The sequence below is a fragment of the Hirundo rustica genome, chromosome 8 (genome assembly GCF_015227805.2).
Source record: "Hirundo rustica isolate bHirRus1 chromosome 8, bHirRus1.pri.v3, whole genome shotgun sequence".
NCBI classification, from domain to species: Eukaryota; Metazoa; Chordata; class Aves; order Passeriformes; family Hirundinidae; genus Hirundo; species Hirundo rustica.
Window position 1 is genome coordinate 13,617,648 of NC_053457.1, and position 26,335 is coordinate 13,643,982.

General features: G+C 39.6%; 1 protein-coding gene across 2 annotated transcripts in view; it reads right to left on the reverse strand.

Moving 5' to 3' along the window:
• Positions 1-3,640: 3,640 nt before the first annotated feature.
• The window catches only part of LRMDA (leucine rich melanocyte differentiation associated), a 613,212-nt gene continuing 590,517 nt past the window's right edge, over positions 3,641-26,335 (reverse strand). Inside the window, exon 8 of one of the 2 annotated variants that reach the window (XM_058421526.1) lies at positions 3,641-5,895. In XM_058421526.1, the coding sequence (XP_058277509.1) occupies positions 5,816-5,895 (80 nt within the window). In that variant the 3' untranslated portion in view covers positions 3,641-5,815. The remainder of the gene's footprint in view (positions 5,896-26,335) is intronic. The other variant, XM_058421535.1, reaches the window with a different exon arrangement.

Genomic DNA, 26,335 nt, shown 5'->3' on the forward strand with positions numbered 1-26,335 from the left:
CATTGTTCCAAAGCTCTTAAAAAATCAGAGAAGCCTATAAAATGTAGAAGCCTATTAAATTAGATTGTCTTATGAAATCTTCTTTCTTTGTTTTTCCTATAGTGAATCTTAAAACTCAACTGCAAAAACAGAGTTAAATTAAAAGTAGGAGGGCAATTTCAGACAAAAACAAAGTCAGTGATATAATTTTTGGTTACCTTCATATTCTTTATTTTATTTTCCCAATTTAATTGTAAAAGTAAGGTAGAATCTCTTAAGCTGCACACTTCTGCCATTTATGTTCTCCAGAGTACGACCTGAAGAGATCCTGTGAAGCTCCTCTTTGTTTCCAAATAAAAGACTGAATTAAATCTTACATTTTATATTGACATTTCCAAACAGATTCCTTCCTATATATTTTACTCTAAAGCTATAATACCATTAAAATTTATTTCTCTTCTAAGAGGAATTGTGGATGAGAGTTCAATGTTCAGATATAAAAACTGTAGATTAAGCTAAAACCAGGTTAAACCTCCTGCAGCCTTGACATTACAGTTTTGGCTTTGAATTGACAGCAGAAGTTTCAATCAGAATGCAAAATATTTGCAAGAGATTTTACACTTGTTTTGAAGGATGTTTTGAACACATTTAGAACTTGCTCTCACAGCCTAAAAATTGCATATAATGTGATAATGCAGAATATATTTCATGTTACAGCCTATGAACACAATGAAGCTAGAACTAAACATATTTTCCAAGACGCTGTGTTCCTTAAAATGCTGAGGATTCTGAGATGATGATATTTTGTGAATGTGCCATGACCACGGCTTAGCTTGTCCTTAAAAATATCTGCTCCTTGAAGGCTTGTGAAAAGCCTGATCTCAAACCTTAATCTAATTGTCAGCAACTCTAAGTAAGGGTCAGCTTCAGGTTGACAACACCACCAGAGGCGAGTCCATCAGAGTCACCTAACCTAAAAGGTAACTTTTATAAAGAATCAGCTGCTTTAGAACTGCATACGGAAAGTATATTAATTCAGCCAGTTCTGATGAAGTAGGACTGCTGAGCATATTCTGAATGTTCTCACATAGCAAATGCCAAAGAAAATAGTCTTAAGGCTCCTTAAGAGCAGGTTATAAATCACTGGAAGAAGCCATTTTTTCTAAGGCCTAGCTCTCACAAAATCCAAGGCCTTGGTAAGGTATTTGGATAATATTAGAAGTAAAATGAACATTAACTCATTTTACGCAAAACAACTTTCTCTAACCAGCTAATGCTGCAAGAGTGGGGTAAGGAAATCAAAGGTTCTATCAGTTGTTCACATTCACAGGCTACCTAAGGCTTCAAATCAGGATCTTGGTCCATCAATCCATTTAGATGTGTTTGTGAATAACTATGTTCACTTCTCCCACAGAATTGTTGGCATAGGCATGGTCCCCTAGTAAGATTTTTAAATGCCTGTTTTCTCACAATCATATATTGTTTGTTTTGTTTTATTCCCATTACTAGGAGTAGAAAAGACTGGGGGAAACAGATTTCAACTGAGTAACAGAAAAAGGCTAGCCAGTGAGATGTAACAGTTACCATGTGTACATATAAAACCACTGAAAAAGCAAACCGTGCATTTCAATTGTTATACTATGAGCAGAGAAGCAGAAATTTCACTTTAAAAACAAAAGGGGAGCATTTACCTATTTTGTGCCACCATTTGCCTTGCAGTGCAATGAGATGGCAATTGAAGCAGACAAGGACACAGCTAGACATCTTTGGGAACAGAGGACAACAGCTAGCAGGCCATGCAAGACCCCTGACTTCTTATCACCTGATTTACTGTCAGATTCTGTGGACTGAACCTGCAAACAGATACTTAGAAATCCATGTCAAACAAAAAGAGTCAATCTGGCTATACGGTTACACCTCTGGAAAGCTGAATTTCATCTCTTTCTTTCACATATGCCAACCATTTAACAAAGCAAAAAGACAGACAGATCTACAGAATAAAGACAATAAAGTTTGCCAAAGTGGGCAAGCAGAGATTCATGTGCCAACTATCACACCACATTAAGAAGAAATATGCGGTAAGACTCAATGTGAGTCAGTATAAAATGGGCTGATTCAGAACTTCACCACAAAGGCTGCATCCAGCAAAGTTCTGCTGGGGGCAAACATTTCCCAATATACTCATACTGTTGGCAGGAATAAAAAAAATTAATACATCCACTGGCAGCAAATGAACCCTGTAATTTACAGGAAGCCTTTTCAAAAGAACAGACAGGTTTGTTTCTTTCTTCTGTCTTAAGTGGAAGTAATGGTACACCAGCACACAGTGATTTTTCATCTGTAAAGATGTGAGAACCGAACATTCAGCAGTCAAGTAATGCTCTGCTCAAAGAACAAATGTATTAAAAAGGACTGCCTATCAGCGTTCCAAAACTTAGTAACTCTAATTCTCTTGGCTAACACATTGACTTCAAAGAGTCTCACAGCTTGAGTAAGGCAAATACTAGAGTAAATACTGTGAGACTCAGCCCTAAGAAAGGAGCAAAAGTGGCTTCAGTGGTGACATACTTTCAGCAATATCATAAATCATTTATGAATGCAACAGATTCAATTAGAGCCAATGTGCTCTAAAGTTAGGTTTGTGTATCCACAACAGCAGGATTTTCACCAAAGGTCATTTATCTTTGTAACATTGAAGTGAATTTCTAGTTTGAATCTTTTCCTTGTTTTTAATTTTAAGGTTAGGGATTAACATTTTCAATACATAAACTTGCAAATGTAGTAAAGCATTGCTTCTCTAGGCATCTCCACGTAAAAACATTTGCCTCCTAATCTTCATTTGTGAAGACGTGATATCTGACAAAATGCAAAGGTCATCTCAAGACTGAACCTAAGATTGAAGTCTGAAGAAGGTTTTAAAAATTTTCGTAGTATTTGAAGATTACTTACTCAAGCATAGGTCAGATCTCTAATGTTTTTAATTGTCAAGAAACACAGTTGGGCAATTTTTTCTTGTTACAACACAAAGAACTAAGACCGAAGTGGTTCCTTTGAAATATACATATTCTAAAATTCTTTTAACTTTTTAGGCAAATCTTTTATTTTTAATAGCCTAGTTAATCTTGAGAGGCAAAAATGTGCCACATGTGGAGAAGGAGGAGCAAAGGAAAAAGAGTGGAAACCTTTCCTAGATTTCTTTACTGTAACTTTCATCCTAAATTATAGCTCACTTAAGAAATTCAAGCACAGCTCCCACTGAGGAAAGAACCAAGTATAGGTAGCAATCCCAGGTGTGAAAACTCTGCCATCTCTTGAACCAGAATTTCAGCAGAACACATTGGAAAATAAAATGCCCTGCATATTTAAAAATAAAAAAATGTTTGCATAAACAGTAATATACATCCACGTATGTTTTTAAATAATATCCCAATACATATTAGTAATATGAAATAATTATTCACAGATTTTCTTTTGGATTTTCCAGAATCAGAGACATTTAGTGTGAATTCCTTTCAAGCAGACCTTAATTAGGACTTCACCACATTTAGTTCTAGGTACATAATCCCCCAAGTGAAAACAAAATCCAAAGTGAAAGAGAATTTGTTCAAATTTCATTCCAAAAATATTTTTTGCCTCCAAAGCTTTGCTAGGAAAAAAGCACTCCTGAAAATGATACAAATGGTTTTGACATTAGGAAAAGTAAACAAGTGAAATAAAGATGGGAAAATCATGTGGTCAGTTTGCAAGTGCTGTTTATTGTTTGAGGCAGGGTTAAAGCCTTTTATAAAGACAAGAACATATATGCAAACAGACTGAAAGTGACATTAGGTTATTGTAAACATCCCTATTCCAAATCCTGCTGCCTGTAACACTGCCATAGCCAAAATGTATGGAGGCTTCAAAACAGACATCGTGATAGGAACAAACTAAGATTGTTGTTATTTTGGTAACCAAAACAGATAACAAGTGCCCTAAATATTTCTATTAATATTTTTGATTAAAGAAAAAGGCATGTAGTTTTCATTTATCTGGTATCTCCTTGGACTTGTGATGTGAATCGGCATTTCATATGTAGTCATGCATGACATTAGAAGGGGCACGACAAGTGGCTAAAATGTGCTTCCCAGACACCAATCAAACAGCTCAGAGCTCAATTTGAACTACAAGTGGTGTGAACTAGATCGTTCTATGTTCATCAGTGATTTTAAGTAACTGTTAAAGATTTATTACACACTTTCGGAGTGGGCAAAAGCTTCCGTTTACTGAGTGAGGCCTAAAATGCTGAGCAGCAGCAAGCTTTCCTTTGGCACTCAGCCAATGCCTCACTATTTCATCAGTCACATCTGCTTTCATGACTGGCTTCCATGTCCAGTTCACTTCCACCTGTAATGCCAGCTGATAAAAGCCCCCGAGGTAGACAGTTTCTAAAAACTGGTATTTTTTTTTTTAATCAGGAAAGTGAATAAAGACCACCAAATAATTCCAGATGAAACAAGAACACCTAGGCACTTATACAGCTCTCAGCTGGGATCAATATGAATGGGTTGGGAACAGTCAAGAGGTCTGAATTTTTGCATATGCCTTGGCCAATCCCATTGTATCAAGTATAATTTAACACAATATATGCATGAAGCATGGGGGTTTTTTTGTTCCACTGCAACAAGTTCATGATTCTAAATGTGTCCAACCTCTTTATCAGGAAAGCAGGAAATTTGCCGTGACTTTTCAGTTTTTTGACTGAAAATTTGACAATAGCCTTTCGTACATAGATAGCAAAAGGGATTATCCAGAATTCGTCTCTCTAATATATTAGTGAAGCTGCTAATTATGTTAATTCCACCTGTTACTTTTGTTGAATTTTCTCTCTTCTGAATAATCACACCCATTTGGTGGCAGATTTATATCACTCCTTTTAAACACTTTTCCCCCCAAATTTAAGCATTTAATTCTAAACGTAATCCATACAGGTTAAAAATAGCTTGTGCAATAAACCAGGAATAATCCACACTGTCAATATCACTAACGAGGACTTCCAAGTGTAAACAGTTAAGCTATGACATTATCTTTCAGCATAAAAAAATGTTCACTTTTCTGAAGGTAAGAGCTAGTAAACAATGAGATGCAATTCAAGAATTAGAAAAATTTGTTTGTCTGAGAAATTGCTTAAATCCTTTTCCTTTGCATATAAACATCTATACAAATTGACGGTGCTTTGCATGGCCAAAATGCTTTCAGGATATATATTTTTTTCCCTGCTGAAAGAAAAAATAATCCATCTAGGCTCATTTGGGGGTGGATGGGTATACCACCAATCTGTGAAAGGATTTGTATAAGCATGTATGAAATGATAGAAACACAACCACTTAATTCACAAGGAACAAAATAAGAACAGATAAAGGCTTTTTCATCTGAAATTACAGCCTTTCTCTTTTATAAACACTTTGATATTAGCATCCACTTTGGCTCAACAGGCCAGGCAGAGATAAACGCGGTGCTTTTGCAGAGGCGCCGCGGATGGAGCAGGCTGGGTCCAGCCCCAGGTGTGACCCCTGCTCTCCTGCGAGCAGCACTAGGACCAGGCAATCCATCATGGTGCTCCTCCTGTCAGGCTGGGTGCTCGGCTGCAGCTGCCTGTCACACTGGTGGATGGGACCTGCTTAAAGGCAATCATGTCAATCTCTATGTGACTACTCAGGCTAAGATAGAAGGATGATCTTGACAGGCTTGGCAAAGTCAGCAGAAGGCACTAGAGGACTTTAGTTACATGCTTAAAATGTAGATGTGATTTATGCTTCTCATGTGGAGGGACAGAAGAGGCACAAAACAGCGCTGTGTTTTATAGCTGGTCATCTCGGATGAATCTGTTGCCCTCGGAATGTTTTCCATAGTAAACGTAGCGACATTTCCCCAAAACGCCTACAATAAAAAGGAAATGAATTATAGTTAGGATTGAAGTAGAATAATATGTAATGAAGCACATAACTTGGGAAATCTTAAGAGAGAAAGGAGCAGTTTTCCCTTGTCCTGCAAAAGAAAGTTCGTACATTTCAAATATCCAGTGTTGTCATTTTAATCAGCAGTTTTGAACCCACTGGAAAAATGTGTTCAAATACCTACATGATCGCTCCTGTAAAACATACATCCACAAGTGTCTTCAAAACTCAAACTACATAATACTGAAACATCATACAGTGGGTTTTAAATCACAGTACCTCTCTCCTGCTTCTAAAAACCCAGAAAGTCTGTGTTGAAGTTATATTTTGTGCCCCCTACTATCTCCCTGCTATGTATTTAAAAGGCTTTCTTGATGAATGAAACCAAAAAGGAAAAAAAAAACACAACAAAAAAACACAACAAAAACCACAACCAACAGCAAATAATTACACTTTGAATCCTGGAAAAACCTGTCAAACTTTCCCGAAGTCATACTGCAAGCACCAAACCATCCTTGTTTTCAGTGACAGAGAACTGAAGTGAGTGGCTGAAATCTAAACGGGAAGCCATCAACAGACATGGGCTAGAACAGTTGGTCTCCCCAGTCTCCAGCATTTTTTCACATACAAATAACTATTTAATAAAAATATTTCCAAAGTATCTCTCCAAATGACATTGTAACATCCCATGAGCAAGATTCAATTTAATTATACAAAATATTGGCACATGCAGGATGCTTTCAATAGTTAGCCATAACACTAGTTTTGGGAGGCAAGGCACATTATTCACAGTGAGTACAGGCAGAAAGAGGTACAGGTAAAGTTGCCTGTGGAAGCCTTAACTGCTGTGGGTGAGACATACAAACCTGCAAATCTCACTACCGTAATCAAAAGCATCCCCTCTGGTGGTACTAAGTGGTATGTGAAAGCTTAACTTCACAGTCACATCCCACCTGTGAACATCCTCAAAGATGCTACATTTTACTAGCAGAGTTGTTCTTTGAGCCCTCAGACGTGTATAGTCAAATTAAAGTCAACTTCCATGAACAGAAAGAAAGTGGAAGGGTCCCCTCTGCCTTGAGAGTGTTTTACCAGAGCAGGCACTGAAGTATCCAGCTCATCTCCATACGGGTAAACATAACCTAGCCCAAAGGAGACAAGCACTGCCTCATATAAAGGGTAAAAAAGGGGGAGGAGCAGATCCTCCATTCCTTCTTGTTTTGTATTTTCAGAACTCACAGTTTTACTGTGCCCACCTGCAGTAAGAATTAACTATGCAAGCTTTTATATTCTGCATCCATTGTTTTCTAGTATAACGTCTGGATTATTGTTAAGACACATAAGATAAGCTACTAAAGTCTTGGAAAGCATGGGTCATAAGAGTTTAATGTCAACCCATGCTCTTCTTCCTCTTTAAGACATCATGATGGTAACACTTTCCTGTGAGGGCTGTAGGGGGAATTGATGGGCCTGTCATCTGTTGTGAAAAATGTTCCTCTTCAGAATAATACACACGGGGACTACATGGTGCAGTGCCCGATCATTTCCCCCTCATGCGTAGAGCTTTCTTCAATATTTCAGTTTCAATAATTTCACTAGTGAAGCAGTTTCCACATGCAGAAGAGGGTAACAACATTCCTAAACAAGAGTCTAATGAAGACCAAGTATTTCTTTGCCTACACAAATACCCCAAGTTGGTAACAAGGCCATTTAGAGCTCAAAATGCAATGGATATGAGCAGTTTATTGACAACGTTCTTCGGACTCCTTTTTCACTGGCATTGATAAAAGTCTTGTTTGAGGTCTGCTGCATTTCTTAAGGACTGGAAGCAAGACTGTTTATAGAGATACTGGTGAGAGAGTGCTGTTTGATGAATGCTGGAGACTATAGCTAGGTGTCAGTGCTTAGAAAATGAGGCAAGGACATGAGGTATTAATATTGTCAACGATCTCCTGACAGGAAAACAGATACCGTATTCATCGTCAGATTTAAATAGACATCAAGTGCATTAATGACAAAAGGGCAGACTTCAAACAAAGGGGGCTGTATGGTGCTGCGCTGAGCCAGTCTCCAAGTTGGCAATAACCTGATCTGAAAAGACACTGTCAAGGCTACAGACAGGCCTGGGATTGTGTGCGGTGACAGAAAACAGAGATGCTGACAGAGATACCGGTGCCATATTATGCCAAGTATATTCTAACACTGTCTCCAGTCCTAACTAAATCTGACATCATTTCCTATCGCTTATAGTATCCTCCGCTGCTCTGGCAGAATATTTCTCCCCAGACATCATTACAAACTCCACTGTAGTTTTAAAGTTACTGGCAGGCCTGTGCTGTCATGGAGGCTGGGTCTAGAGGCCTAAGGATAACCTCAGTCAATCTAAATTTGGAGTTTGCTGGAGAAGTGCTCTCATTTTCACTGATATCTCAGCTACTTGAGGTGATCTGAACGCTAAAGTGTGAGGAGCTGTCACCTTGAATAAAATCCTTAAAGTAAAGACGCTGTGTTCCCGGGATGTTCAGCAAAGATGTCGGACAGTCTGGCAGCAGGAAATGAAATCCAGCTGCTGCTGCTCGCCTGGGGATAAAGGTGCTCGGGCTAGTGACAGTTAAAGTCAGCTGAAATTTTTGAAATCCTGCAGCCTACAATTGTTTAAATTAAGGAAGTGTTGTCTCCGCAGAGATTCCCTACCCAGGCACACAGCTGTGATTCGATTGCCAGGCATATTACACACACTGCTCAGAGAGCCTTGATAAAAGCACAGTTGAAAATGTTGCCATGAGACCTTGTTTATCATGAAGGTTATTTGTAAAACAATAATCTTGCTCATAAATTAAATGCAGTGACTGGCTTCGTTATTTGTTTTGCTTTATTTTTCCTTTTTATGTCCCACCTCCCTTTGGCAACCACAGAAAGCTCAGAGAACTGCAAAATGTTTGTGTGCCACAATGAGAATTTTGATGCTAAGATATGTCACATGTGAATTTAAGAAAGCTACTGCTTTTTTTCTGCCTATCTGCTACGGTATTCTTTCCTTGCAGGGCTGGGAGTACACTTGTTCTTTTGCACACAGACAAGAGAAAGAATGAGGGGAAAACAATACATCTGTGGTTGTTCTTGTGTTTTTAATTAAAATATCCGGCATTGGCCATAATAAGCAACGTATTCCCCCTATACATCAAAACAATACACAGCATCCAGAATGAGGTTTCTGCTTGAGGTTCTTAAGAAATGACAACACAAGGTCTCTTGAGGGATCATCTTCCCTGAATGAGGCTTCTAATTTTTCTTAAGTAGCTGATTCTACCATCACCACAAGCTGTTAAAACTATAATTATGAAAAAAATGCATTGGGAAGAATCATTTTTAAATTCACTCTTTATCTTTTAAATGTTTCCATCCTTTGGAATGGATGTTCTAATTACGCTGGGTAAGTAATGACCTTGCAGTAGCTTGCGCGTGTTGTGGTATCAGTCTTTCTTCACAAACACATTGTAATGTCAGCAACAGCAGCTTTTCCTTAGCTGAGGGAAAACCCAATTATCCAAATAAATAAATACAAACATGCATATTAAAGCACATGAAAAAGTTCAACTCACGTTAGCTCCTTTTAAATTTGGCATATTTTGCAGAGAGCTATGGTGCTTTTAGACCTCTATACACTTTGATAGAGCAAAAAAAGGTTTGCAGATATCAAAAATGGCAAAAACACTGGGAAGTGTTAGACCTATAGATCATACAGCCTTAGTTACAGGTCAAAATTCATCTCAAGCCAACAGTGATCTAAGGGAATTGTTGGCTAGTATCTTGTCGCCTTTTTCCTACCTCTTTTCCTTACTTCATTAATACTCCACATTTAGAAAAACCCACCTTCTCACTCATCGCAACTTGGGCAGCTTCCAGCAACACAGCTTCCTTCAGTAGCATTCAGTTTTCTTTAGAAAGTAATTACTGAAACTACGTAGTCAAGCCAAAAATTTTGCCACACCCATCAAAACCTATTGCCACATCTGCCCAACATCCCCACCAGGCACCCATTTTAAGATCAAATGTTTTTAATAAGTCCCTCTGCAAGTGAAAGCAGCGAAGTATTCACGACTAAATTTGTTTGTCAAGCACTGTTCTGCAGTATCCATCAGGGAGTACATTTCAGTTAACAGCCTTCTGCCTGCCTTTCACATGGACTAACCACAGCGCCCGGTACCAGGAGCTGTGGTCAGATAAAGTGTGGCACTCCATACACAGACTCAATAATCCAGCGGAATTCCACTTCCCCTAACTTTAATTAGAGCACAGCACCTAAATCCTCCACTGCCAATTTGTATTTGATCCATATTCATCTCTTTTTGCACAACCTGCTGTTGCATGGTTTTGCTATGGGCTATTAAACAGCTGCCATGTTCCACCAAGAAGCTGGGTGCATTTCAGTGTGGTTATACTACCAATCTGTAAATTGTTTTGAGACCCTTCAGGATGAAATATCAATACCATTATCATTTTTTTCATAGGCACTTGGGCATATTCTACAATTAATGAACAGAAGCTGTGAAATTCCCTTAAATATTAATATAAACTTCCTATAAAGGAAAGTAATTCCCTACTGACAACATTTAGAGGAGAATGAATACCTATCTATGAACAATTTAAAGTCTACAATGCTACTGATTTAGGCAAAACACCTCCATGAGTCAAGTTAATTTAAAACTCTTAAAAATCTTTCCATCTAAGGGATATGTAAAGCTGGGTTAAAAAAAAAAAAAAAAAAAAAAAAATCCAAAAGCAAACCCTTTTGTAGAGTTTAGTAATTTTTCACTCTGTATTTATATACCTGGAAATTCTAACAACTTTAACTATTTTTTTAGTTGACAGCTTATTTTTAGTTCCTTTTGAGGAAACAGAATAATTGTTTCTATTGAATATAATCTAGCCTACAAATTCTCTGACACAGGAATCTGAGAAGATCCCTTGGAAGACAAAGTGTAAAGGGTCATCTGGGTCACCAAGTACTCCCCAAAGCAGCCGAGTTTGTAACCCAGAGAGATCCACCCAGACTTGCCCTCTGCCCCAGCAAGCAAACCACTGCCAGCGTGGGGAGGACTGAGCTCACAAACTGCAACGTGACACAGGAAAAGAACAGAGGAGTTGCAGCTGTCCTTGCTAAGGTGATGGACTCTCTGGCTGCTACCATTTAGTGTTTGGTGCAACCACAGTTTCCAGGTTGCTCCCGGCTGCAGTCAAGACACAGGATCTTGACTCCTTAAATCAGAGAAGAAGGAGCAACAGAAAGAGGAGAATTCAGCAGATATGAATGTCTTTGGTTGTGCCAGCTAAATTCTGTAGAAAAGAATCTTTAAAATATCTGAAATATCGCAGCAAGAAACAAAACCCAAATAAATTCCCTAAAATATTATCATAACATACTCACAAGTGCTCACATAAACACACAAATATTAACTTTCCTTGTGTTATAAACTAATTAATTTATTTTTAAGAGGATAGAAACACTAAATGCAAGCAAAAATGATGCATAATTCCTCAAAAAGTAGCTATGCATAAAGGGGTGAGGTTGTGCTTGAGAAGGCTGAGGACAGCGCTAGCTGTGGCTAAGGCAAAATTCCTTCACCATGGCCACAGCACTCACAGAGTGGTCCCCAAATAATCCCAAAGAGGTGTCTGTGAATTAGGGATTGTGGTCCATTGCAGATTTCCTGGAGAAAGAAGACATACCTTCAGTAGTAAACTGCTGATCCTGACTCCCCCCTCCCTCTGAGGGTAACAACACTCAAGGAAGGTAACCTTCCCATTCAGAGGAGATGAATTACCTTTGCTCTGCTCCCTGCACAGGCATGCCGAAAAATGATAACATTTTCCTCTGGACACCCTACAGCATGGGGCACAAAATGGTCTTTCAGACTGAAAGAAATCACTGAAAGGCACAAAATCAAATCTGTATCCAGTCTACAGCAATGGTGTTAGAATTATACACCTAAGCTAGAGCTGGGAGGATTCACAGAAGGCAGACTAACACACTGAATTATTGCAAGTATCCTACACAGACAAGTACTGTGACATGTCAAGTCTCACTGGCCTGTTTGTGGGAAGGGGGAAAAAGGGGGGAATATGCAGGGAAGTGAGAGTAGGGCGGGGGCGGGGGGGAGCAAAGCAGTCAACAGGGAGGGGATGTTGGAAAAATTTGCAATGAAGGTGATAGGAATACGAAGATGTGAAGTTTGCATCCTGGGCCAAGGAAGCTGCATAAATGTTCAGTGTAAACTAGCAGTCAAGCTGATGTGTGATAAAGTGCAGCCTGCTGTAAATACACTTCAGGGCTCCCAGTGCAACTAGGGAAGAAGCTTGTAATTTAGAAGGGGGGGAGAAAAAGAAAAGGAAAAAAAAAACACAAAAAAAAACCACCGCAGCAAAAAAAAAACTCCACTGCAAGCTTTTTCTCACATAATCTGTTACTGGAAAATTGAGAAGCTTGTCCAAGTCCGTGGGAATAAGCTGATGAGCTGATACTTAATAATAAACCATATTGTGTCATGGTGCGGAGTCATCTCGATCCATTCAGGCCACAAACTATATTACTTTATACAGCCCTGGCTGACATACATTTAAAGCCCTCTACACATTAAGGAGCCATTAGGCTGACAGATTAAAAGTTATCTTGGAGCTAATGTTTCCATTATGCGTATCCTGGCAGTGGAACAATCAACACACTGTTCCTCAGATGTCATACTTTGTTTAAAAAAAGGGTAGGGGGGAGAGCAGGGGGAAAGGAGGGTATCCTTCCCTCCTTGAATGACATTGACATGATCAGCTTTGATCTGGGCATGTGCTGTCTACAGATTCTCTACTGTTGGCTAAAATAGGAGCATTTAGGGCATAATACTTTAAATCATTAACCAGTTCCATACTCCTCTGGGTGTCATCGTTACAATTTAAGGTTCTGCACTTGGGATTTCTTTGCAATCTTTCCACGCTCATTGTAACTATCATCAGAGAAATATGTTGGGGGGCTGGAATGTCTCTTTCTAGTGTAAATGAAACAAAAAGCATGCAACAAAAATACACAAACAAATAAACAAAAAAACCCAGACTAAATGCTTTTGTTTCTTCAGTGCACTTTTACCAGTTTTGCACTGTTGCTGTCATAGAGAGAATTAATACTGACTTTATAATTAATTATTTGTCGTGAAATATGTTGAAAAATTAAAGCGGATTTTTTTTTTTCAATTTACTCAGACGCATAAATTTTGTAGTTAGCTAGATACTGTAATAAAAGAAACCGGAGTGCACAGAAAGCGTCAGCATTCTGAATTTCGGGGGTGGACTGATGCATACGTTTGGATATACTGAATGCCTGTGAAAGAGATGGAGGACAGGAAGTATGGGCTCGCGGTCCTTTCAGTTTTGAAAACACTTCTGGATGTACCTCATTCTCTCATCTACGGTCTAGATGAAAGTCGTAAAGATAGAAAAACAGGCTGTAAATACTCAGCGCGAGTCGGGCTCGATCCGTCGAGCCCCGCTCAGCCCTAACCCCACGCCCGGCGGTGCGGGCGGGCCCGCGGGCACTAGAGGGCAGCAGCCCTTTGTGACAGCCCCGCCGAGCCGAGCCGAGCCGAGCCGAGCCGAGCCGAGCCGAGCCGAGCCGAGCCGAGCCGAGCCGAGCCGCGAGCCGAGCCGCGAGCCGAGCCGAGCCGAGCCGAGCCGAGCCGAGCCGCGAGCCGAGCCGAGCTGAGCTGAGCCGAGCCGCGAGCCGAGCCGAGCCGAGCCGAGCCGAGCCGAGCCGAGCCGAGCCGCGAGCCGAGCCGCGAGCCGAGCCGCGAGCCGAGCCGCGAGCCCAGCCGAGCCGAGCCGAGCCGAGCCGCGAGCCGAGCCGAGCCGAGCCGAGCCGAGCCGAGCCGAGCCGAGCCGAGCCGAGCCGAGCCGAGCCAGGCCGGGCCGGGCCGGGCCGAGCCGCGAGCCGAGCCGCGAGCCGAGCCGCGAGCCGGGCCGAGCCGCGCCGAGCCAGGCCGGGTCGGGCCGAGCCGGGCCGGGCCGGGCCGCAGTGGCAGCCGCGCTGCCAGCAGCAAAGCCGCGTTTGTCCCCGCTCTGCGGGCAGCCCAGGGGCCTGGCTGCTGCCGGGCAATCTCGGGGAGTACCAGTGTGTGTGTGTGTGCGCGTGCAGGTAGCGGGGCAGTGCTCGAGCAAAAGGCTCGAAATGCTGTCGGGGGAGGCGACCGCCCGTCTCCACAGTCGGAGACACTTGTTATTCCCTCATTTTCGAGGCGTGAATTTGAACCACCTTTCTATCACTTTTGTTAATGCAACGGTGCGACCACTGAAGTGATGTAAGAGACCCTTTTTACGTGTTCAGAATGATGGTGGAAAAGGAGGTTCTAAAGTCCCTTCCCGACCATATACGAAAGTTCAGCTGTTCAATGTACACTCACCATGCGATTTAGGAGATTTTCAGTTAATTTGGCTAACATATGCAAAAATGGCCTTTCTGCTGGCTGCTCTGTACTTTGGGCTATGTTCTAATAATAAAACTTACACTACTCAGCAATGGAACTAAACCATAAAGAATGACAAGGTCATTAAGAAAACAAAAAGTGGCTATAATTAAATCATACTTCACAAACCTTAACCATGCACAGATTGCATTAGCAGTAAAATGTGAGAGGAGAAAAGAGGGAAGTAAGTTCTTTTAGTAGCTGTGATAGAATTAAACAAATGTACCATGATTTATGGGGCAGAAAGCAAACTTTTGGAATAATTGTTCGGAAAGTCTGCAAGCATTCCAATAAAATTACAAATTCTTATGTGAAAAAAATTTGAGCAGCAGGGCCCTTCTGGAGAGTTTAGACATAAATTTGGCTCATCTCATGAGCAAAACTTGCTTTTGGATCTCAAATGTGTTCCTGCTGCAGGAGTTCACATTAGGGGGAAAAAAAAGCCATAGAAAATTCAGTCTGGCTCAACTGGTTTAAAATTTCTCAAGAGAGCCATCTGAAATAAAGACAAGTTGCTTTTTATTTTTAAAGCTGGGAAAAAAAGTCTCTCAAATAAAATTAAAGAGCATAATTAAATAGTGCTGCTGTCACATTATGATACAGTTAAGGGAACCTTCTTTGTCTGCCATTACTTGCTCCTTTCCACAAGTCCTTCCTCAAAAACTACCAAAGAAACTCCATTTAAGTAGTTGCTAATGATAGGATTGCTATGATTTTTCCTAATACAAAAACAAGTGTTTTTTGAGAAGCAGATACTACAAGGCCCTGGATTCCCTTGATTTCCAGCAGCAGTTGAAGGCATATGGCACTTTTTAAGACACATCCAGAGCCCACAACAATGGGTGAGCTCCTTTCTCTCTTCTGTCACTATTACTGTTTGGCACCAAGTGAAATCAAAAGTGCATCTGGATCCAAACACTCAAAGTATTCAGAAAATATGTGGTTCTCTGGAGTAAGTCTGGGCTTGCCTCTTAGTAGAATTTTGTTCTATACTACATGACATATAGCACCATCTGCTATTGCTAAATAGTTACTGGCCATAGTCTAGTTCCCAGCCTGTCTCCAGTATCAAAAGCCAAGATATTGTCATTGTTTTCTATCCTCAACTCTTTTCCCCCTTCCTCAGCCTCCTTTTAAAATTATGCTAATGGTGGGGGGCTGAAGGTTAAATCACAGTGGCCAGTAGAACATAGTTTACAGGTGCACTTTTAGTCTCTGTGGAAGCTTTTGCTAAAGATAAAAAATTGGGGACTACGAAACAGCTTGAGAGGTACATTAAAACCCCTCCATTAGGGTCAGAGTCATTAAAGTTTAGTTAAAGCACCAAAGACTTTCTAACGAGTATTCTGCTTCGTAAACATTTTCCACCAGAGCACGGATATTGGTGAGAGCTTTTGGAGTGTGTCAGTTAATCAGTATTCGCCCGCTTTGACAGCTTGAAATATTACTCACTTATTTGGCCGCTTCAAATTTGTCAGACTTGACTATGTTGCAAGTTAACATGTCGCCATATGAAAAAGGAGCTCACTGGCAAAATGTTCACGATGGACCTAATAAAACACATGTGGCCAAATAATCAGGCAGCAGTGATCACTGTTATCACTCAGAAGCACAAAAAAAGAGCCACTGTCTTTGAGACTACCAAGCTAAACAGGAAGCTATAACCTGTTACTTTTCCAAATATCCTTTAAATGGTTAATGGAATGATAAAACCTCCATCACATGCAGAGGGATTAAATTGCTTGGTTAAAGCTGCAAAAATATTTTGGATGTGTTGAGTCATTTGCTGGTACAAAGAAAAGAAAGGCTTAAGATCTAATCTGTCCCTCAGTCCCAAGAATGTTTTGCAGCCAAGGAAGCTCCTTCTGGCCACTGGAAGGCCATTTAGGCAATACTCTTCACCTTTGCTCTCAGAGTGGGGGCTATTAAAACAGAAAGTCCTCTGAAGGTAGCAGGTAGTCTGGGATTAGACCGTCACGTGAATCCACAGCAGGAAAGCCAGTCACACACAGCCACTGTTTGATTGAATGTATTCAACAACAGGGCACATGAGTGCTGCTGTTAAGCCTTGGGCAGCGCTGAACAGCACAAACCGCCCTACAGAAGACCTCAAAGATCTCGAAAGTAATAACAAGAAATTATACAAGAAAGATCTTTTCAGGGATAAGGAAAGCTTAACCACTTACGTGTGTGCAGTGAACCCTGTGGTCCTTTCAGAGAGGCTCCTGGGAAGCAGCTATATGCTACTGAAGTATTTCAGTCTTTGGGCAAAACAAGCTTGACATCCCTGTTGGCATCTCTGCTGAGAACAGACACTGGCCTTACTCAGAAAACATCGAACGTGACTTTCTGCTGGCTGTGGCAAAGCTGAATACTGAAGGCAGGGGGAGGAGAGGTCACAGAGGAAGCAGTAGTTAACGGGGTAAAGTGAGTGTTATAATCCCCAAATTGCAGTTGGACTGAATGTTTGCAGACAATCTGCCTGTCTAAACCAAGACAGTCTCATTTTTCTTTCTTCTAGGAGAGGGTTAAGTATAATCTGAAGCCTAGAAAATGGCTGCTGTTGATACTGGTGAGGCCTTCTCTTTAACTAGATCCTTCAGGAAAAAACAAATTAATCAACAGCCAGCTGAAGTGGGTTTAATGATTGCATTCTGCATACAATCAGCTTTTCCCTTTTCAAGGGCCATCAATATGTCAAGGGAAGACATATCTGAAGGATATAGCTCTTAACATCAAGGTTATCTATTCTCCACAAGGCTCCCACTCCTTACTGGGCTGATACTTTACACTGCCTGTGTCTAACATTTTCATCAACTCTGCAATCAATCAAGGTAATAATGTTGTGCAAAAAATCAATTAACAACGCAATTAAACTTTCCTTATTATCTCAAAGGGCTGAAATAATACCTAAAGGGAAGATAGACTCACTGAATGCAGACATCCATAACCCAATGTGAAAGTGAATTATGAGGTTAGACAGATGCAGGCATGTACTGGCGCTGTTATTTTCAAAGGGATATATCTCATCCAGGCAGTGTATCAGTCACCACCAATCCCATACCCTAAAATTCCAAATTACTTTTAAGAAATATACGATGTGCAATATCCATTTCATATTCTCTTTTGGAGATAAACCCCCCAAAATCTGAACAGGAGTATTATTCAAAGACAAAATGATCTTTCAGAAAGAACATAAAATATAAAAGCTATAATAACATTTACATCTGTATACCACCCATGTCTGTAAATGCAGGTCATCAATTATACCTAATCTGTAGTGAATAAGGAACAGAAGAAGCAGCACAACATTTAAAGCCCAAAGGCTCAAATTTGCAAATACCTTGCATCAAGCGCACTGAAAGAAGAGCCCCAATATAAACACATGCAGCAAAGCAAAACCAGCAAGGACTTAAGTATCATTCCCTGAAAATAAGACAGAGTGCCTATGTTATTTTGTAATTACATTCACTCCTCGTGGAAACATCATTCCCAAGAACTGACAGTTTTAAAGTACATTGAAAACAGAGAATTAACCCTTTGCTGCTGGGAAAATTTGGGTTTTAGCATAAAGATGTTAAGGTTCGGGGTGCTCAGCACACCAGCACAATGGAGTTAATAAAGTTGGGAACCCAGGTGCTATAGCCTCGTGTCGGAGATGACTGGATGAGGATTTGAGGGAGGGTGGGGAAAAGAGTAGAGAAGGAATACATCTAAAATTAACTACAAAATTGAGTGATCTTGCTACTCCACAGTGACAACCAAAAAACATTATGCAAAGAAAACGACCGTGACCAAGCTAGGTATTTTGTGGGGGTTTTTGACACCTATCATTTTATATCGCACAACCTGAGCATTTCCCCTCAGCCCCCCCGACTCATTTCCCAACATACCACACTGTCATATCCACACACAGTCTTCACCCTACGTTGTTGTGATTTAACATAGGCAAAAAGATAATGAAAATAAAAAACAGTTAAGGGAAGCCTATGTCAGAGTGACAAGCTAGGCTCACATCCTGTAATAAGCTCAGGAAAATTAGGAAGCAGAAAAGATTTCCCTTATACTCCTCACTTTGAATTCCTCTGTTAAAGGACGCTCCATGTGTCTGTGTAAGGAGAGGTGTTCCACAAAGCCGTTCTCCCAGCAGGGTTTGCTTAAGCACATAACAGCTGCAGTTTAGAAATGGTCTATTCTTACAATTAGCTCATGTAGCGCAAGTGGCTTGTTTGGACCAAGAACATCTTTTTTTGTTGACAATTCTCTCTGGTTTTGTCTTTGTCTTGCACTTCCTGCTCTTCCCCCTGTTATCCCCATTCTGTAGAATCAGTCATGGGTGAGATACAAATAAGCATGACTAAAATCTTCCACAAATTTAGAAACATTATAGACTTTCCTGCATGGATTTGGGGCACTAATATTAGTCCAGGATTAGAGAATTCAGCTATTCCTCTCTTAACCTTTAGGAACATAATTAATATGTTTTCATTTTCAATGACTTCATTGTGTGTCTATCAACTGGAACCATTCCTGCTGTGTATTTGATTCCACTGACGATGGGGTGTGTTGGATTTTAAATGATGTGCTAGCACTTCTGTTCCCTATATACTCTAGTTTATGTGTTATTCATGACTTGCATTTGGAGACATGGATGATACACAGATGTAAATGTTATTAAAGTTTTTGTGTTTAGATTCATTGTGAAGGACTTCTTTGTTTTCAGGTAATTCTTTTAACCATCACAAATAACCACCAATACATGAAATTGTCTTGAGACATTTTTCTTTCCTGTTAAGGTTTTTGATGAAGAGAATTTTTTATTCCCCCTAGTGTTCTCTCATCATCAAAATAAAATACAGGATAAATTGACAGACAGCAGTTACACCTGCAGGATAACGTAGAAGTAAACCTTTTTGTCATATGCTCATTATACAAAGTCAAGCCCAAAAGTTACTTTATTTTTTTAATAGCTGTCAGGACTGTGGCTTCGAGTTTAAGAAGGCTGCAACTGGCATTATTCTCAAACTGCTTTCACCCTTTAACATCACATTTGTATTCCTGAGGAATTTTAAAAGAACATAGTAAAGAAAAAGGTACTTTGTCAAATCGTGGTTTCCTATCTCCTTTTTCACTTAGATTAAACTAACTTTAGATGATTTGCTTTATAATATTATTTAAATATTTTGAACATATGACAGACATACCATGCATCTTTGTTGTACTGGTACTATGTCGGAAAAAAACTGAAACACAAATATGGACTTAAATGCTTGGTAAGCATCAGCCTTGGAAAACATTACCCAGCCAGCAATAAGAAGTAATTTTTCATGATGGACAGATAAAACACCATTAAATTTTTTCATTGTCACTTATTAAGGCAAGGGGTGAGCAGGTAGATTTGTATGTCTGGACTGGTAAATCTCCAAGACAGTTGTGTGAGGTTGCTGTATGTAATACACATATGGCTTTGAACTGAAACAAGTGCTCTCAAAAAGCCACATTTAATCACTAATAATTCTGTCAATTGACAAATCCTTAGATATTTTCTCTCAACGAAATTGAGGCTCACTTAAAATGTGAAGTCTTGGAGTTGTCACATTTTTTGCATTAAAAGAAATATTTTATAGCAGATATTTTTACTTTTTCATGTCTATTTTATCCATTAAGCCTGTAATTGCAGCAGCTTCTCTATAGAATTTAAATATTCAGAAACCCCAGCAAAAGGGATTTCTTTGTCTGAAGTTCAAGCTTCTTGTAAAAATCTAACTCAGACTAATTAGTCAAAGTATTAATAGTTCGATCAAGAAAATAACTGATTACATTTTCTGTTTCTGAAGTAGTGTATTGGATAGTGGTGGTTCGCACTCTCCAATGTACCGTTTTACAGAGAACTTCATATTTTGTTGTGAATAGTTATTGAAAATAGAGCTTTCCATCTGACAGAGAGAATCAATCTAATGTCACCCGCTCTTTATCTCCAATTTTCTACTAGCACCACCTCTGTCTGGTGCAATCTTGTTAATGTTTTGCTGTAGATACCTGCTGTTTTACTTCACCTGCCACTAAAGCTTACTGCTCTTGAGCAGTTTTGGAAAACTGCCTTCGAGCTTTATGAAACAAAAGACAATTTTTTAAACTGAACCAAACTGTAACTTAATTCAGCAGGACACTGCAATGCTGCTTCTAAGTCTTGAATGCTCTACTAAGGCAGCAAGGTGACAACCTTCCTCTTCCTCAGTCACAGAGAAGATAGCTCAGGACTACTCAATAGAGCATTTCTAATGGCCAAAACCCAGGAATTCGTGGCTCGGCTGCCTCACCCTGCATTCCAGGCAAATTCTAGCCATAGTGGGGAGTGGCCACATCATGGAAAGAGTAACACACTCTCTAGTGCAGGATATGAGATCAGGACAAAGTAGCGCCTCTGGAAAATCGTCAGATTAGTCCATACTAGGTCCTTGAGACTACGAAGCTACGGAATTTGGGACATGTGACAGGTGGCAGAAGAGAGGGAGATAAAGAAGGCCATTTTTGTGTGGTTTCAGTCTTGTGCCACACCATTCTTCAGCCTTCACAGACTATCTGTACAGTTTCATAATTTTATGAATTTATAAATGTATACATTTCATAATTTTACTTTTCATGGTGTATAACACTTGTTAATAACACTTACTTATTTTTGGGTTTGCTCAAAAATGGAAATAGCTCATCATCCAGAGAGTAGATGAGCAACATTTTCAGATGCTCTTCAACAATCATTTTATCAGGAAGCAGTGTATGAACCTTATAAACATGACACCATCAATCTACAACATTATTGAGGCAAATACAATTTAATTCACAATTCAATATTAGTAGCCACCTTAACTGATTAGAACCTGATGCAACATAAAAATATGTTGAGATAAAATTGTTAAAATACCAAAATAAAGTGGTCTGCCTAGCATTTCTGTTTAACCAGAAGTTATACATGTTGGCTGCCTCTGAAAGAATATAAGATTTCTGTCACTCCCCTAATGCACTTGTCTGGCTTAAATAGCCTTTGGTAAAGGCTTGGAAGTCTTAAAATAGGAGGACAGTCATCAAACTTTCACCAGATGACTCACTGCCCTGTTAAGAGTGATTATTTAAATGTATGAAATATTTTAGACAGTTGATGAAGTCAAGAGAACCAAGAAAGAAAGCAGTAACCCACGGGCTTTCAACCATCCTCCTTTTCTGATGTGGTTTCACAGTACACGTTACCAGAAGCTTTATGAGACCACTTTAAACCATCAAGGGTCCATCCAGGTAAGATAGCCAACAAATGGGGTCCTAAAACAGATTACAGAAAGCGTTTTCTCACATGTATTTGAATTTTTAGTTTAACAAGGAAGAAGGCTGTCTTCTCACAAGACCAAATAATATGACAACAACATTTTCCTTGACCTAAAGAAAGTAACTTCATGTGGTCTTTCCCATAGCCACGCAACTGTGCAGGCCTGGTGAATGTGGCAGTCTTGCGTAGCCTCCTTCTCCATTTACAGAAATGATGGTTAATTTCTGGATGCACATGGCTCTAAAATTTATTGAATTCAAGTGCAATTAATATCCAAGTCTCTGGGAAGCTTATATAAAGCTATTACTCTGTTCAAAGGGGAAAAAAAAAAAAAAAAACAACAACCATCAAATGGTTATACTGAAAGTTATTTTTCTATTTTTCTTTGTCTCAAAAGAGAAAGGGGGAGATGACTGTTCCATAATTATAAATCTTCTGAAACTGTAACTCAGGAAAAGACTTTTCAAATAAAATGTTTCCCAGAAAAGAATATTTGGCAGCGGTTGGCTCTTGTTTTCCCTAATAACCATTAAAAGTCTGCCCTAGTAAACCATTTTACTGCAACGTTTGAAATGGTAGAGTTTACATTTTATTTAATGAATAGTTGCAGAGCATTAAAGCAACATCTCGTTGGCAAAACAGCTCCTTATCCTCGCTTTGTCTCAATTGGTTTTTTTACATTTCATTTTCAATGACATGTCAGCCGTCTCTCACCAACCTCAAAGGAAAGTTGAATGCAGGGCTTACAAAGTTAAGCTGACATTTGCTCTCTTCCAATAAAAAATATTTAGTCCATTAAACATAAATACCTGTCATTATGATACATGGACTGGGTACAAGCCTCCCGTTTCCCTCTGATGTTTATTACATCCAAACAACTGCAGTGCCTGCATGTTTTCAACTTTAGTGTATTGATTAAACTTTTAAATGGCTGCCATATAACCCAGGGACATCAGGAAGATTAATTTGCGTCAATGTTCATCTGTAATTCATTAGCCATTTATTCTTTACAACCACATGGGCTATCAAGAAAATGCAGGCCATTTTTCACTCTGCACAGGCTTGGGAACAGATCCTGAAATTTGTGCTGCATACAAATAAGCTCCCCAGGCCCGGCCACTTAAACTGCTTGGCTTTTCAAAAGTTAAAGTTGGGAATAACAGCAGAAAAAAAGGGAACATAAAAAACCAGAAATGGACAAAATATATGTCCTCAGGGTACTAGGGATTTAACTGAGTTTGTCCACTGTCTTTTCATCCATGGATTATGGTTTCTTATTTCAGTCAGATTATAATAACTGAAACTTGTTACTGTGCAAAGGCCATAAATAAAATGAGCTGTACCCCCCTCTAATATCTTCTAAGATGCAGTTACTTGGAGAAAGCTAGAAAGCGGCAGTGAAGTATAAAAAGCTCATGCCTCAAGGAGGTTGTAGCTGTGAATCCAAGAAAAGGATGCAGCTTTAACCAACTCTCCCATTTATTGTGGATTCCAGTCTTGCCTTTATTTGGGAAAATGGCCAGCTAAATATTGGTATGTTTCCTTAGGGTAGAGGCAAGCCATCTGGCTCCTTGATTTGCCCTACTGACCCCCTTGGCACAGTATGAAGTGCATATTAAATAAGGAAAAGGAAAGAGAACAGCCATAAAGCAAACAAAAATGCACATGAATTTTACATTTACAACATGGAAAGATCAATGAAATGCATCCTGGTTCCTTTCCTCTCACTACCTATAAATTACAAAGTAGTGTCACTGTGCTAGGTAAAGGCATACTGGTACAGCAATAGAGTCACTGAGCCTAATGGTAGTAACTAGATTCCAAAAATGAAGATTTCGTAGGACAAATCCAACAGGTTCCCTGTTGCAAACAAGAACATAAACATAATAGCACCCTGTAACATACACAGAAATCTTCACATAGGTCTAATACATCAGTTAGGATGTAATAATCTCTACTTAACAGCTACGGTCACTATGCTGCCATTTTAAAATGTGGATTTATGCATAAAAGAAAGGAGATAATTGGCTTCCAAACTCAATTAACAGCTTACTGTTAAATATCAAACTGGGCTAAAAGAACACGGGAGTGAGGATCCTATTCAGTGTAACCCTCCCAAAGTAAGGCTGATGCCACGCCCGACCTGCCTGCACTGCCCTGGAATCTCACCACAGGCAGGACATTTGCTGTGGGAAGCAGAAGTCTCTCATCAAATCCAAGGAACACACAGGAGGCAAGATATGAGAAAAACCTGAGCTGTGGAGCAGCCGTAGATTTTGGCCCACGCCCTCCAGCAGCTCCAAAGAATCAAATGCTGCCCTGCCATTACCTTATCACCAAAAATCTGCAGTTTGGTGCTTGTCTCTGCAATTTGTACGCCAGTGCTCTTATAGACAAACTGCAGGTGGGATTGCTAAGCGGCATTTCTGCCAGTTGGCTGGCTTGTAAGTGCCCCAAAATAAGTGACTCAAACAATAACAAAAAAAAAGAAAATGATGGGAATATACAGGGATATACTCAAAGTGGCTTTTAGATATGAGTTTGTATTTTATTACATGCTTGAAATTTAGACTGAGTTCATAGAAAGATTCATTATGGTTCACCAATCTCACAAGCAAACCTGAGCTGATTTGTGGTTTCATTTTGCACAAATACTTTCTTTTAATAGGCAGGAGAAAATTAAATGAGTTTTGGTCAGATATCTGGATTCCTTTGAATCTGAAAGTTGAGTCAAAAAGAATGCTGGGAAGTAAGCCAGTTTCAAAGCCATATGTACGAGGAAAGAAGCCCATTTATCCAAATCTGGATAGCTTTATACTGTACACATAACCTGAGTCTCTCTGGTCTGCATCTGCCCCACAAGAAAAGATGAAATCTCAGCTTCAACTTTTTATTTTGGTTTTGACAGCTTTAGTCATACCTTCAAAATAACTTAAATATAATTTGCTTGGAGTAAATTATTTTTCTGCTATGATAGGAGACATACCGGGAACTTCACCAATGAAACTATGTAGATACCAAGCGAGTTGAAAATATTGCAAAATTTACCTAGCCTAATTATAAAAAAGATGCAGTACTAAAACTGTAACTTAAACTAAGCAAAGCAAATCGTAACACAGCTATGGAGTTTCTATCACATCAGAAAAAAGAGAGCTAGTATGCAAAAAAAAATTGCAGGTGTTCTAGAACAGACCCATTATAAATTCAGTAGAAAGCTTTTCAACCTCACTTCTGCAGATACTGAAAGCTACCTCATGGTGCTCAATAAACAAAGTGTTTCCTTAGAAACTTTTTTCTTTGATCTGCTAGCATTAACTTATAGTAGAACACAGTTAAGATGCAGCCAGAGCTTGGGGTTCAGTCCTTTAAAGTTCCCAGTACAACATATCTGAAACACCAATGACACAGTAAACACAGTAAAGGAGTAGAAATCCCAAAAGGAGGCTGACCAATCCCAGATTCTAATTAAATCTTGACAAATTAGGTACAGCAGCCCAGGGGATCATTTGCCATTGTGCTCACACCGTAAAAGCTCTGTCCTGGGAATGTCCCTTACGGGCTGCATGCCACAGCCCTGTGGCACAGGAGCGGGTTGTTGTGGCTCATCACCACACCTGGGCTCCCTCATGCTGCAGGAAATCTCCAAATGGGAAGACTGGGTGGCTTTGAACTCATGCTTACACTGGGGGGACCAAAAGCAGCAAGCTCAGGACTCAGCCATTTGTTTTCATTTTCATATAATGATGTGTCTAGCTCTCATGGTTGCACAGAAAACTGTATCAACTCGAACCATATGTTAACTGAGGCAGCAATATGTTCTTAAATTGGCAGACAGCTCAAAATGACAGTTCAGCAAGATGTGAACTATTTTCAATCATCTCAATAGGGTGTTAACTCTAAACCCTAAACATTGCCTGTATATATATTTTGTTAACCATTTCACTACTAAATACCTTAAGCAAGATAGCTAAACTGTTCCTCCACCCTTCTCCAAGACAGAATATCCCAACTCCTACTTTGAAAAAATGTCTCTATATAAATTGGCCTAGTTACATACTTGGCTCGATCATTTTTAACATCTCACAATCAATGTATTTATCCTTCCACAATCATGAGGCAGTGAAGTGCTGTCATCTCCTTTTTACAGATGGAGGAAAAAATGCGAGAACATGATAAGAAGGAAACAGAACAGAGATCATCTGAGCTTAAGCCTTTTGTCTGAACCAGTAGATTAGCTTTTCCTTTTACACGGAAATTATGTGGAGACAGCGAAAAATCCGCTGAATTAAAGTAAGTAAAAGAGGCTGAATATTTAAGAGTAGTATTATCCATATATGTAGCAGATTTATTTTTAAAAGGTTGTGTGCAGTTCAGTTTAAATTAATTCAGTTCTTTCACTGAATGCCACAGAATTTTCAAGGATTTGCTCAAATTTAAGGCCAGCTTACCACAGAGCGCAGAATCTTTTGCCCTTACCTCTAGCTGGTCAGTTTTATTAATACCGTGTCTTAGCTTTAGGCCATAGTACACAATAAAATAAAAAGGAGTAATGCAAAATTTAAATCTTGCAGCAGTTGGCCAAATAAACACAGGATCTGGAT